General features: G+C 39.7%; 1 protein-coding gene across 4 annotated transcripts in view; it reads left to right on the top strand.

Moving 5' to 3' along the window:
• RASEF (RAS and EF-hand domain containing) overlaps positions 1-14,155 on the top strand; it is a 79,041-nt gene that overhangs the window by 35,734 nt on the left and 29,152 nt on the right. For 3 of the 4 annotated variants that reach the window (XM_045468342.1, XM_045468340.1, XM_045468339.1), the window contains exons 3-6: positions 1,115-1,205; positions 6,484-6,579; positions 10,052-10,129; positions 12,692-12,807. In XM_045468342.1, the coding sequence (XP_045324298.1) occupies positions 1,115-1,205; positions 6,484-6,579; positions 10,052-10,129; positions 12,692-12,807 (381 nt within the window). The remainder of the gene's footprint in view (positions 1-1,114; positions 1,206-6,483; positions 6,580-10,051; positions 10,130-12,691; positions 12,808-14,155) is intronic. The other variant, XM_045468341.1, reaches the window with a different exon arrangement.

The raw sequence follows: 14,155 nt of genomic DNA, 5'->3' as shown, positions 1-14,155 counted from the left end.
TAGCTGACTTTCTAAACCAGGTTAACATACCTTTGGACAAGCTGTAAGGTAAGGATGAAGAAAACACAAGCAGAAAGTAGTAGGAAATCATGAAAAATTTTATTCTGGGCCCTTCTCCCAACCCCTCAGTGTTCATTTGGAACTTGATATAGAAATTAAACTATAGCATGAACAGATTGTTAACAAGGAGTAAGTAAGTGGAAAGCGGGTAGGATGGTATGGTAGAAGCCTTCAAACTGGAAGATGGGAGGTCTTATATTTAGGTCCTGGTCCCTACTTTTTATTAACAGCATGTCATTGATCGTCTAAATCTCACGTGGCTGCTTTCAAGTCTCTCGTAATCTAGTTGAGTAGGCAAGGCTCATGCAGGATAAAATTTAGATAATCAGACCTGCAGCAGAGAGAGAACAAATGATACTTTTTCTAGGGTTTAATCTGAAGCCTCAACCATTGTAAAGTAGCAGATGTCTCCATACTAGACAGTTGCTCAAGAAAACTATCCCAGAACTCTTTTCAATGAAATGTTCCCATTTCTGACTTTTTGGCAAATCTGTGTGCTCTACTTTAGAGAGAGGTGATTTAGTGATGACATTAATAAAAGAAACAGAATTTTTCTACAATGTAAAGACCATATATCTGTATTCTAGAACTTTGGGAACTGATTAGAAATAGTTGTTGAGATTCCTTTTTTTTTCCCCTTCTAACTGTAGTACTGTGTGTTTCATAGAATAAAATTTCAAAATTATATCTAACCATCTGTTTGCCATGGGGTTCTTTTTTTGTCCAGAGCTGTCACTCAGTCATGGCAGTAAAAAGGATTTTCAGAATTTATTGACAGCTTCCCAGTGATTTGGTATCTTTATCTGTACTTTGCCACAATCTAGTTTAATACTGTTCTATCTAATTTATACCATTTATTTAATGTCTAGTTTTAATGTCATTTTACACCCAAATGGTCAAATTGCCAATCTCGTTTTATTACGTGGAAGGGACAGGGAATATTACTTTAAATGGCGGGTTTCTCCTCACCTGTAAAAATAGGGGTTGGAATAGCGGAGGTTGAAGTTTTCTCTGCATGTTGCGGTGACAAGGCGTGAATCCTCTTGAATTTCAGAGCCCAGGACAAGGCAGCCATGCAGTTGAGTGAGCTGGAGGAGGAAATGGACCAGAGGATTCAGGCGGCAGAGCACAAGACGCGGAAAGATGTGAGTGTGTGGGATCGGCCCCTTCTTTCCACGAATCTTGAGGGAGCACCTTTTGTAGACTGGGCACCAGGCAAGGTGGTGCAGCAAGTCCAGGCTCCAGGGGGCTCTCGGTGAGGGCAATTTTTGGTGGTGGTGGCTTTGTGGGGAGAGTAAGGAGAGAGAGAGAGAGAGAGAATAAGTAATCAAATAAGGCAGATGATTTCAAGCACAACAAGTGCAGTGAAAAGCAAGTGTGGTAGACCGCAATGAGGAAAGGAGGCGGGGAGGCCAGCTGCCTCTTTGTAGAGGCGATGTGAGAGCTGAGGCCTGAGGACGAAGGCAGAACCCTCTTTGGTAGAGGAAGGTGGCTCAGCTTTTATACCGTTGTCACTGACCATGTCCACTGCCAACTTTAAATGTAGGTTGTGGGGAAATTAAAATTCTCTCTGCAAACTTCAGTGTTTTATAATGGAATATACTTTTTTAAAAATTTTATTTATTTATTATTTATTTATTTTCTTAGAGAGCGAGAGAGAGAGTGTGTGAGCAGAGGAGGGGGCAGAGGGAAAGAGGGAGAATATTAAGCAGGCTCCATGCTCAGTGTGGAGCCCGGCATGGGGCTCGATCCCACAACCCTGGGATCATAACCTGAGCTGAAATCAAGAGTCGGACGTTCAACTGACTGAGCCACCCAGGCCACCCCTAATGGGATGTACTTTTTATTCATCATAGGCACTCTTGTGGTTGAAAGTTGCTACACCTTCAGTGATTCCCGGAGACACAATAATTGTCTTTTTTCCTTATGTAATATAGTTAGGTGATTAATGCTTACTGAAAACAGAAAATAGATATGATATATCTTTGAGGCTAACATTCAGTTGAACATTCTATTTTCTTTTCCACTCATTTGCTCTGTTACCACTGAGAGGCAGCAGGGGGGCAGTAAGAAGGCCTGAACATTGGCATCTGACAGGCCTTAGTGTGCTTCCTGCCTGGGGTAGGTAGCCCTGGGAAAATAACCTGCCCTCTGACGGTTGTGGTTCCATCTTAGAATGGGGTAATGTCACCTACCTGCTTTGTGGAGGTTAAGCCTGATGATCTGGCTATGTGCCTAGCACTGTGCCTGAAGTATGGTGGGCACATCACACCTGGGGCCTACCCGCTCTTTCCTGTTGCTTTGCGTACTTTGCCTTTTTTCACATTCTTTGCCTAAAACTGCTCTCTCACATGCATGACTTCAGGTCTCTTTGTTGTCTTATTTCTTAATGACATATTTAATAACTACTGGGAAGTCATAGTCAACTGAGTGAATGGCTCAGAATCCACAGGCCCAGCTTCAGTGCAGTGGGGATCCCATTCTTCTGTTAGCACTTCATTTGTTGTAGTCTAGAAACAGAAAAATTGTAAATTCTTTTCCTTTTTTCCCTCCGTCCGTTAATCTGTGTGCTCACTCCTGCATCGCACACTTATTGAGCACATATGCTATTCTGCTGCCAGTCTCCCTGCTTCTTCCAGCTAAGTACGGAACAGACATATTTGTTGTTGGTATTGGAGACCTTACCATGGCCCCCACCCCTTATAGCGTCAGGTTTGGTTAATTATAACATCTGGCTCAGCTCAGCTCCCTGTGATTCTTCACCACACAGCTCTGGTCCGGCTTTGCTCCAGCTCTTTTCTTTGCCTGGGTAACCGTTGCCCCACTCCTTCCCCTTTTCCTGAACTTGGCAAAGTTCAGGGAAAGTCTCCTCTTCTCCTTGATGCTCTCTCCCAGTCCTCTGGCCTGTATTCCACTCTTCCTGACCTTAGCTCCTGTTGTATGTATAGTGGTATTCATTGCTTCAGTTAAATTTTTTTAGTGTAATGGCTTTCTTGCAGTATAATTGATATACAAGAAGCTGCACGTATTTAAAGCATAGAATACAATAATAGTGGGTATATCTGTATACTCTGAAACCATCACCGCAGTCAAGATAATGGGGTGTATCCGTCCATCTTGTGGGTTTCCTCACGCCCCTTCCTCCCTCCTCTGCCCTCCTTGCCAGGCCACTGCTGTGTATCTTCTTCGGTGAAATAGCTGTTAAAGTCTTTTTCTCACTTTTAAAATTAGGTTGTTTTCTTGTTATGAAGCTTTGAGAGTTCTTATATATTCTGATTTTAACATTCTCTCCCACACTGGGACTTGTCTTTTCACTCTCCTAACAGTGTATTTTGAAGAGTTGAAAATTTTCATTTTGATGAAGTCCAATTTGTCAGTTTCTCTTTAATGGATCGTGCTTTTAGCATCTAAGAAATCTTCACCTACCCCAGGTCACAAAGATTTTCTGCTATGTTTTCTTCTGTACTTTTTTTTTTTTATGTTTTATGTTCTACATTTAGGATCCATTTTGCAAGGTGTGGATCAAAGTTCATGGTTTTTTTTGCAGGTAGACATCCAGTTGTTCCTGTATCATTTGTTGAAAAGATTGTTTTCCACTGAATTGCCTTTGCACTTTGTCCAAAATTGGTTTACTGTATTTGTGTGGGTTTATTTCTGGGCCTGCTGATTTGCCCCATTGATTGCTTTAGGCCAATATTACATTATTGCTTTATAATAAGTCTCAAAGTCAGGTAATGTTAGTTTTTCAAAGTTGTCTTGTCTTGGCTATTTTAGATCCTTTAATTTCCATAGAATCAGCTTGTCAGTTTCTAAAAAACAAAACAAAAACCTGCTGGGGGTTTGGTTGGACTTCATTGCATCCATAGATCAATTTGGAGAGAAATGGCATCTAAACAATAATGAATAATTTGGTCCATAAGCCTGATGCGTTTTCCATTTACTTAGGTCTTCTTTAATTTCTCTTAGCAATGTTTTGTAGTATTCAGTATAAAGATCTTATAAATCTTTCCTGAGATTTATTCCTATGTATTTGATACTTTAATGCTACTCTACACAGTGTTGTTGAAGATTTCCATTTCTGATTGTGAATCTACAGAAGCACATTTGAGTTTTCCATGTAGATCTTGTACCCTGGCGCCTTTGTTTACCTTGTTCACACTCAGTAGCTTGTTTGGTAGATTCCATCAGAATTTCTAGGTAGATGGTTATGTAATCTATGAATAAAGACAGTTTTACGTCTCTTTACTTCTGATGTGAATAATCACTTTATTGATTTTTCTCTCCTTACTTGCAGTGGTTAGAAGAAAAGTGGTGAGACAGCCATCCTTGTCCATGTTGTTCATAGATGCCCTTTACCGAATTGAGCAGGTTCCTGGTTGGCTAAGAGTTGTTGTGCCAATCAGGAATGGAAGGTTGGATTTTGCCAAATGCTTTTTCTGTCTCTATTGAAATGACCATGGTTTTTCTCATTTTTAGAATATCAGTGTGGTGAATCACATTGATTTTCGAGTATTAAAACACACTTACACTCTGGGGATAAACCTCAGTTATGATGTATTTTTGTTTTCATATCTTGTTGAATTCATTTTGCTAAATTTTGTTTATAATTTTTGCATCCATGCTCATAAAAGATATTGGTTTATAGGTTTCTTTTGATGTGTTTGATGTGTCTAATGGTGGTCTCATAGAATGAGTTGGGAAGGCTTCCCTTCCCTTCAGTTTCCTGGAAGTTTGTGATGAGTTGGTCCAAACCACCGCCACGTCTCACGTAGGTTGCTGCGATGACCTCCTATCTGATCTCTTGACATCTACCTGTGACAGGTTAGGAATGGAGAGAGCTACACAGTGATAATTTCCTGTATTGAGCTCTGGATGAAATATTTTTAAACTGTAAAACTTGTTATGTTTGGGTCGTGGCCCTGGATTTAGTGAGGAGACTTGCCTAGTGACATCTGGGTCCATTTTGATGGCAGGAAGGCTGTCCAAGGTGGTGCCTCACTGGGAGTCTGCACATCTTCATCCCACCCATGAAGTGGCGACATTGGCTGCCACACCTGTAAAGCTGGATAAAGTCGGGAGGCTTACTCAGGCAAAGGTTATAATGAGTGAAAATGTTGCTCTTCTCCTATATATTTTCTCCTAAGCATAGAATATTTAATTTATGTGGGTTCTTTAATTTATATGGGTTATTTAATTTACTTGGATAATTTAATACAGTACTCCCTTTAATCCAGTAAGGAAGTGGAGGCACCAAGTAAGTTGTCCCAGCTAGACAGCCAGTAAGTGGGCAGCAAGACCCTGGATCTCAGGCGGGTGTTTAGACATGGGGTCAGGTCTCCTATGCAGAGAGCGCCCTACCTTACCCCCATCTAACTCACTTCCTGTCACATCTCATCGTTAGCTTCTCCTTAGTAGTACTTCCGGAGGTCATCTTTGTTTCCTGGCTTCCCCCACCAGGATGCATGTTTGTCTGCATTGCTTCTGCTTTGTTCCTCTGTGCCCAGGACTGTTGGTATATAGTAGGCTATCAGTGGATATTTGTACACTCAATTTCACTGGTTATTAACATAAAACTTGATTTGAATACTAAACATAGGATATAAAGTTACATACTTTATTAAGAGAAAAAGGAAATCTGAAGATACCTGGGCTCTTGGGAGGAGCTGACCTCCTGGGGTGCCCCTTGCCACTCTCTGATGCAGATACGACACATTTGGGAAGTATGAGCCCATGTGGAAGCACTTAGCATAGCAATGTGTAGGTGATGTGATTTGAATTCATGTAATGTGTGAGCTCTTGGAAAAAGGACAAACCCACCAAACCTTCCTAGGCCCTGATGACATGCTAGGGTTCAGGCAAGCACTTGGACCCTTGGCTGTTGCCATATCTTTTAATTAATAACAGCAACAATTAATTTAGCTAGTTAATTGATGTGCTATCGCCTTCCATCACAATGTGGGTAATAGTCATAGAGGTGTCTCTTCAGCTGATGCGTGCACGTAGGCTCTAGTATTCCATTCTTCTTTCACTCCTGCAGGTTCTAGCTCCAGAAGAGTCATTTGATTTATTTCTTCCATCCCTTCTCACACTCCCTGTGTGGGAGACTTGGGGTCAGCCTTAGTTTGACACAAAACATTTCCTGCTTTATGAGGTGTTGAAGAACCTATTTAAATCAATAATTTTTGGGCACCTGGATGGCTCAGTCAGTTAAGCATCTGACTTCACTCAGGTTGTAATCTCGTGGTTCATGAGTTTGAGCCCCCCGTTGGGCTCTGTGCTGTCAGCTCAGAGCCTGGAGCTTTCTTCGGATTCTGTGTCTCCCTCTCTGTCTGCTCTTCACCCGCTCACGCTTTGTCTCTGTCTCTGAAAAATGAATAAATGTTAAAAAATTTTTTTTAAATCAATAATTTTTTTTTTTTCTAGGAAAAACGTAAAGCTGAGGAAGCCCTCAGTGACCTCAGACGTCAGTATGAAACAGAAGTAGGGGATCTACAGGTGACAATAAAGAAACTCAGAAAGGTAGGTTTGTGGCAGTGAGGCTTCTAGGAATAGTCTCAGTATGTTGGTGTGTTTAATTATTGGCAACTAAAAACATTTGGAATCATATTAAAGCAGCAGTTGGAATCAGATTTCAGAGTCAAACTGCGTTCTCTGGAAAGATGTTTTTTTTGAAGATCCCTGATTTCCTTTTCTGTTTCCAAGGGGAACCTATCTTCTGCACACAGATCTAATAAATATTTCTGATCCCTTGAACAGTTGTCCATCAAGCCCCAGTTTTCCTTCCTCAGGTGCCCTCAATTCCCACACGTTCAGTGGACTCTGCTCATGACAGGAGGGGTACTGTCTTTACTCGTCACGTATTCCTGTATCCCTATCCCCAGCTTACTGCAAGGTACACAGTCAGTATTCAGTGAACATTAAATGAAGTAAATACTTTCTTCTACATAGAAAGTTCCAGATCTAGGGGACCCCAGATCAGTAGGAGGTGGGAGAGAATTTGTTGAAATGTGAGCAAAGGTGTGATTGGTTTTGGCCTTTGCTGTGTTTGGTTTCTAATGAGTAGGTTACGTGTCACCGAGTGGTGTGCTGGTAGATACTTAACAACTGGTTCTGGAGGCAGAAGGGGGAAAGGGAGGAGTCTGCAACATTTGCCAGTTTCTATGCTGTGAATACTCCCACCATTAATAGTTTCAAATCACTGAGTGCAGAGTTTGCAAGAGATGCTTAAAACAGGCTCTCACCTGCGGGTACGGGTTGTCTGCAGCACGGTACGGGATCCGCTTCTTGCATGTGGATTGTCTCCATAACTAGTGGAAATATCTTGGCTAAAAGGCAAATGGATACTTAAAAAATAATCATCCCTGAAAGTAGCATCGTGGATTCTGGCACATCACTTTGCTTCTCTGGTTGTTGATATGATAAGCTTTCAAGCTCTTTCCAATGTTTATATTCATGAGATTAAGGGACAGTTAACTGTATTTTGTGGGCTATTGCAGTTCAAACCTCTGGAATTATTAAAAATTTTCCCCAATAGCCTTCTTGGGAAATTATTGTTGATGTCAGCCTTTTTCTCTGATTTGCAAAGGTCATTAGACCATACATAATGCTTGCATTACAGAATTTGAATGGACCAATCCTTTGTTTATGCCAGAATCACAGATTCTCCTAGCCCCTGTCCTCAGTTATCCTCATGCCTTCCCAAATCTTTAGGCTAAGAGAAAGTTACACAAGAAAGACACAAAATTTCTTACCATGATAAGGCATATGATGAGGACCAAATAGTCAGCGAAGAGCATGAGTCAGAAGCCTGGGACCTGAGTTCTTATCGAGACTATGCCACTTTCTGCCTGTAACACCTGGGACAATTGGCTTCTTTATCTTATCTTTAGTTTCTCATCCGTAATATGGGGTTAATCATTGGCCGTCTTGCTTAACCGTAATAACCAATACTTTTTTGACTTCATGATTTACCAAGCTCCTTTTCATAATTTTTAAATCTAATTCTCAAACTTTCTCTGAGGATAGGTAAATCTCCCACTTTCACAGGTAAGGACGCTGAGTTCCTTGTGAAGTGAAGTAACTTGTCCAGAGTCACAGAGCCAATAAGCAAGGGACTGGTCTTGGTACACAGTTTGTGCTTTCTCACACCAGACTTCTTGCCTGCTTGAGGGTTGTTCTGCAAGAGAGCAAGCAATGATTTATGTGAGGGAACATTAAAGGATTTATTTATTTTTATTTTTATTTTTTTTATTTTCTAATTTACATCTAAGCATATAGTGCTATGATGATTTCAGGAGTAGATTGCAGTGATTCATCCCCTACATATGAACCCAGTGCTCATCCCAAGTGTTTTCCTGATGCCCCTTGCGCATTTAGCCCATGCCCCCCATCCACAACCTCTCCAACAACCCTCAGTTTGTTCTCTATATTTAAGAGTGTCTTATGTTTTGTCCCCCTCCTCGCTTATATTATTTTTGCTTCCCTTCCCTTATGTTCATCTGTTTTGTATCTTAAATTTCTCCTATGAGTGAAGTCATATAATATTTGTTTTTCTCTGATTGGCTAATTTCACGTAGCATAATACCCTCTAGTTCCATCCACGTAGTTGCAAATGGCAAGATTTCATTCTTTTTGATTGCCGAGTAATACTCCATTGTGTGTGTGTGTGTGTGTGTGTGTGTGTGTGTGTGTGTACACACACACACACACACACACACACATACATACAGATACATACCATGTCTTCTTTATCCATTCATCTGTTGATGGACATTTGGGCTCTTTCCATACTTTGTTGTCGATAGTGTTGCTATAAACATTGGGGTGCATGTGTCCCTTCAAAACAGCACCCCTATATCCCTTGGATAAATACCTAGTAGTGTCATTGCTGGGTCATAGGGTAAGAACATTAAAGGATTTAAAGAACTATGGAAACGTTCACAAATTGGTTACAGTTGCCATTACCTTATGCCATTGATGCTGAGGAGCTAGATCCTACCCCCCCTCCCCCCGCCACACACACACACAGTTTTTCTTCTCTGAAGTTGACATCCCTCTTATAAAATCAAGAGCTCTTCTTAGTTACAGTCGTGTGGTCTGCCATGCGGCAGTCACGGCATAGTTGTGTGAAAATCTTTAGTTGATGATGTCTGGCAAGATGAAGAAAGTCCAGCATCAGATTACTTAGCCTTTGACTTAGACTTGATGAAATACAGCATTCCTTTTGCTCACTACCTAACTATTCAATTAATGGAAACCCACAAATCCCTCAGGTTCCGGGTAAGTAAGCTGTTTGTAGGGAAGATATTTTTTGTTGTCCATGTTAGAGATGCTCCCGAGCCAGTTTAGTCTGGTAATACTAACAAGTCAACAAGAAAGCAAAGCTCGTGTATGTATTCATATAGTTTGTGTATGTATTCATATACTAATAAGTCAGCCAGAAAGCAGAGCTCAAGTATGTATTCATTAGCCTTATGTCATACTTACATTTTATTGATTTCAGTTATTTTAATAAGCATTTACTGAAATCACTGTGAAGAAAACAGTTGAATCTGACACTAACCCTCTTTTAAAAATCTTAGACTCTGGTAGAATTAAGGCCTTCATAAATAATCATAATAGAGGATAGATAAAAAGTACAGATAAAAGTTCTTGGGGAATATAAAGGTCCAGACTCCTATGTAGCATAACTGAAAAAGCAAAGGTAGGTTGCTGAATATTTGAAAGGTTTCCCAAAAGGACTTTTCAGTTGTTTCGAAGGAAGTTCATTAAACGATAAAACCCCTTTTTCAAGTTCAGGAACTTGAAATTATTTAAATTATTTAAAGCAAATTTTCAAATCCTCATGAGTTATGTGTAGTTTAATGACTGATAAAGTTGAAAATTGAAGACTTTCAGAATTCCTGTATCTACACTTACGGATATTCAGAAACTTAACTGAAGCAATTCAAAGCGAGTTTGCAAAATGCACAACTTTTATTTGCTTTTTCAGCTAGAAGAACAGTCAAAACACATAAGTCAAAAGGAAGATGTGGCTGCATTAAAAAAGCAAATTTATGATTTATCAATGGTAAGAATCAACTTTCACTTACAGAAATACATTTTCTCTTAGATGACTGTTTCCTAGACATAATCATGCTGTTATTTCAGTGTTCCAGGGATGGAAGCATAGAGAGAAATTAATACCACAGTTAGAGAAAGTCTTTAACATACCTTTGACCAAGGGTGTTACTCAGGCTTTTATCCTCAGTGATACCCCAACTATTGTGAATGGTTTTTTTTTTTTTTTTAAGTATAAAGCATTGCCTTGGACTTTAAAAAAAATTTTCTTAACATTTAAAATTTTTGAGAGACAGAGTACGAGCAGGGGAGGGGCAGAGAGAGAGGGAGATAACAGAATCTGAAGCAGGCTCCAGGCTCTGGGCTGTCAGCACAGAGCCTGATGTGGGGCTCAAACTCATGAACCATGATATCATGACCTGAAACAAAGTCAGACACTTAACGGACTGAGCCCCCCATGCACCCCCATTCCTCTGGATTTTTAAAAAATATTTTTTATTTAATTTTGAGAGAGAAAGAGAGTATGTGCACACGTGTGCACCAGAGCGGGGGAGGGGCAGCAGGCTCTGAGCTGTCAGTACAGAGCCCCACATGGCCCCAGGCTCGAACTCTGAATGGAACTCACAAATCGAACCTGTGAGATCATGACCTGAGTCAAAGACGCTTAAGTGACTGAGCCACCCAGGTGCCCCCTATTGTGAATGCTTTTACTTATTTTTTAATTCAAAGCAGTAATGGCATCGCCCTTGAACTCGAAATTGTTAACCCTGCATTCTTACAACTTCAGCTCCGTCTGTGTCCCTGGCTTTGTAGGATGACTGTTATTGCCCTTCTCTTCCTCCAGCGTTCCTCTTTTTGTCCCTTTCCCATCTTTTGCTGACCATACCTTTGCTCTTTCTGTTGCCGCAGTTGACAGCATTTGCATCTGTTTTGTTACCATCCTTAAAATTGTCTTTATTTTGTTTTTAGGTGGACTCTTGAAAGCCAGTAGTGAGCATTTCCTTTATTATGAGTCTAAATATTCTCATTGCAGAGCCAGAAGTGAGCTGGCTGTGCAGAAGTGCCTTTCTTTCTCTGTAGTCATTACTCCGTACCGTTCAGAAGGGAAGCTCCCAGCTTTATGGTCAAAGTGGAATGCACCAGCAGTTCCAAATTTTGCCACATCTTAGTTGGCTTTGTACTTGGATCATGACTTTCTTGTGGAATTGCTTGTTTTTCTTGGATTTTCTGGTCGAGTTTTTGGTTTCTTGTAAAACAAACAAACAAACAAAACCCAACTCTGGCATCTTCATGATATCATCCACTGATGCCTTACAGGTTCTTATTTATTGTTCCCAATGCATGAAGTTTGTTTTTTCTCCTTGCAAATATTAATTTTGGAGTCCACAAAGTTTCAGTTCTTATTGGAGTGATTGTTTTTCAAACTTGCTCCCCTTATGTCATCCTGTAATTTCTGAGCATTTTAAAAGGTTGCTGGTGTAGGATTCCTGTGCAGCTAGGTAAATAGATCTGTTTACTTCAAGGCCTCTTCCCTGAAAGAGAGTCTTCCTAGGAGCTCTGTGTGTGAAGCTGACTGTCAGACTGTGGGACCCCTGATTACCGGAATGAGTGGGGTATGGATAATCGAGAAGCTGTAGCTAACAGTATCAGGGTCTTCCAGTTATTTTTTAAAAGACATGCCCTGTATTACTGCCTTGGGAATCAACTATCTGCTATTATTTGCTAGTGTAAACGGGATGGCCTTGGGGGGGTGTGCCTTAATATAAAAATTTAATCTCTGTTTTTAGCCCCATTTCCAACTGTCTTCTCCTTTGCCTCCTCCTTTGTTCTATAGCAGAACCTTCAACTCTGCCTCTTCTGTACCTCCTTTGCTCCTGTTCTCTTCCCTTTAGCATATTTCCATCCAGTTTCCATTTTCCAAAAATGTATTTAATTCACTGAATGGTTGAGGGACCCCTCCTCCGTTCTTTTAACTTGTATTGGTTTATTTCATGTTATTTGGTATTTCATGTTAATGGGGTCTCAAAAGGAAAGAATAGTGCTCAGTCCATCATTTTGAACCAGAAGGCCCCAATGGTTTTGTTTTTTTTTTTAAATATGGACATTTTTTAAACCACACTAGTTTATTTTTAAGTGCAAAACTTACAAACATTAGGTGATAAGATTTATTGTAAAAACTAGGCAGTCTACTTGGTAACAGGTACTAGTAATTTCACAGAATATTTATCAGCATTTTTGTAGCTCTCATTGAGTAAAACAGATGTTTAAGTGTTTGATTGGGGTTTATTTGCCAATAACATGTTAAAGGACCTCGTGATCAGGTCTTGACTATTGTTTGGCACCAAATGTCAAGCATTAAAAAAAAAAAAAGAACACCTTCAAGGATTTAGTTCTTTGAGATTTTAATACTTTATAATAATTTTAAATCACCTTGAATTGATAGTTTGTTGGAATACCAAGATTGGAAGAACGGTGGAGGGGTAAGGTTGGTGCGCGAGGTTCCCCTGCACTTGACTCTCTCAGGTGGAAGACACTCCTGAATCTAACTGCCCATGCTGTTCCTCTTCTCCAGGAAAATCAGAAAGTTAAGAAAGATCTTTTAGAAGCACAGACAAACATAGCCTTTCTTCAGAGTGAATTAGATGCTTTGAAAAGTGATTATGCCGATCAGAGTCTGAATTCAGAAAGGTATGAAACTCTCCATTTTATTCTTTAGTTTGAGTGGAATGTTTGTTTTGATGACCATTCATGTGAATGAAGCTGAGCTGTGTAATAACTGAAATAAATAAAGAGTTATTTATTAACTTTTGCTGATATGTTCTTTCTAAAGCTTTCACTTTCAGTGTCATGTCTCCTGGTGGTTTTTGTGTTTTAATTTTTTTAACAAACATATTAGTTTAGTTATTGAGTGCTTAGGACAGTGCAGGACTTAATAAATACTTAAATTATTGGGACCAGAAGAATATGAAGTGTCAGGAGTCAGTGCTAATTAAAGTGCTTTGAAGGTGGGAACCCTGGCCCTTCAACATATGAAAGGGGAAAAAGTAGCATCTTATTAGTAAGTCATTTCCTTTTGATATGCTTTAGTTTTATTAGTATGGTGTTAATAACACAAGACCTAACACACACACACACACACACACACACACACACAAACACATGCATTTATATATATTTGTATATTTATATAGGTAAAGGTGTGCAAATGTATAATGCATGTATTTGTATACACACACTTGCATGTGAATGCATATATGTATATTGCACAGAATACATGTATGTATGTATGTGTATACACATACACATACATTCATATGCATACTCATATATATAAAACATGTACACTTGGGAAAACTATCTTGCTTTTTGTTTTATTTGCTTGCAAACTTTAATCAGAATTAAAGTCCTGTAATGAAAAGCAGTGAAGCAAGTACTTACTGTACACAGGCTCCTAAACTAAATAAGGAGTTATGAGTGTAGAATACATAAAAAAGCAAAGATGTGATCTCTGCTTGATCTGATTCATCTCATCAAATGTTGTTGAGAAAGATTCAAAGCCAAAAGATGAGAGTTAACGTGAGAGCTGAGCAGTGTCAGAAACAATACCAGCAGCAGTGTTACAGGTGGGGTTCACTGCCATGTGATGGTAGGCAAAATGTACTTTTTATTCAGAAGAAGTGAAAACTTTATTAAAGAGGAGACATTGAGGTTGAAAGGAGTTGGTTTGTGTTGGCTGAAGGGGCAACATCAGCAAGTAACAAAAGTAGCATTACCGTCTACCGGGCCCTGTACTTAGTACTTTACTAGTATTAACTCTTTCAGTCCATAGAATATCCTATGAGATAGGGACTTTTAGTATTCCTATTTCACAGATGGAAAAAGAGAGTCTCAGAGATGTTCCAGGTGAGGCAGTAACCAAGGCAGAGGCAAAAACATAGGGACAGATAAGACTGTTTGGGGAACAGTGCTCAGACGTTTGGACAGAAAAAGATATTTTGAATGGAAAGATAAAAGTTAAACAAAATTAAAAATTTTA

This window comes from Leopardus geoffroyi, chromosome D4 (genome assembly GCF_018350155.1).
Source record: "Leopardus geoffroyi isolate Oge1 chromosome D4, O.geoffroyi_Oge1_pat1.0, whole genome shotgun sequence".
Classification (NCBI taxonomy): domain Eukaryota; kingdom Metazoa; phylum Chordata; class Mammalia; order Carnivora; family Felidae; genus Leopardus; species Leopardus geoffroyi.
Note: the sequence above shows the minus strand (reverse complement) of the source record. Positions and strands in the feature narration are given on the sequence as shown.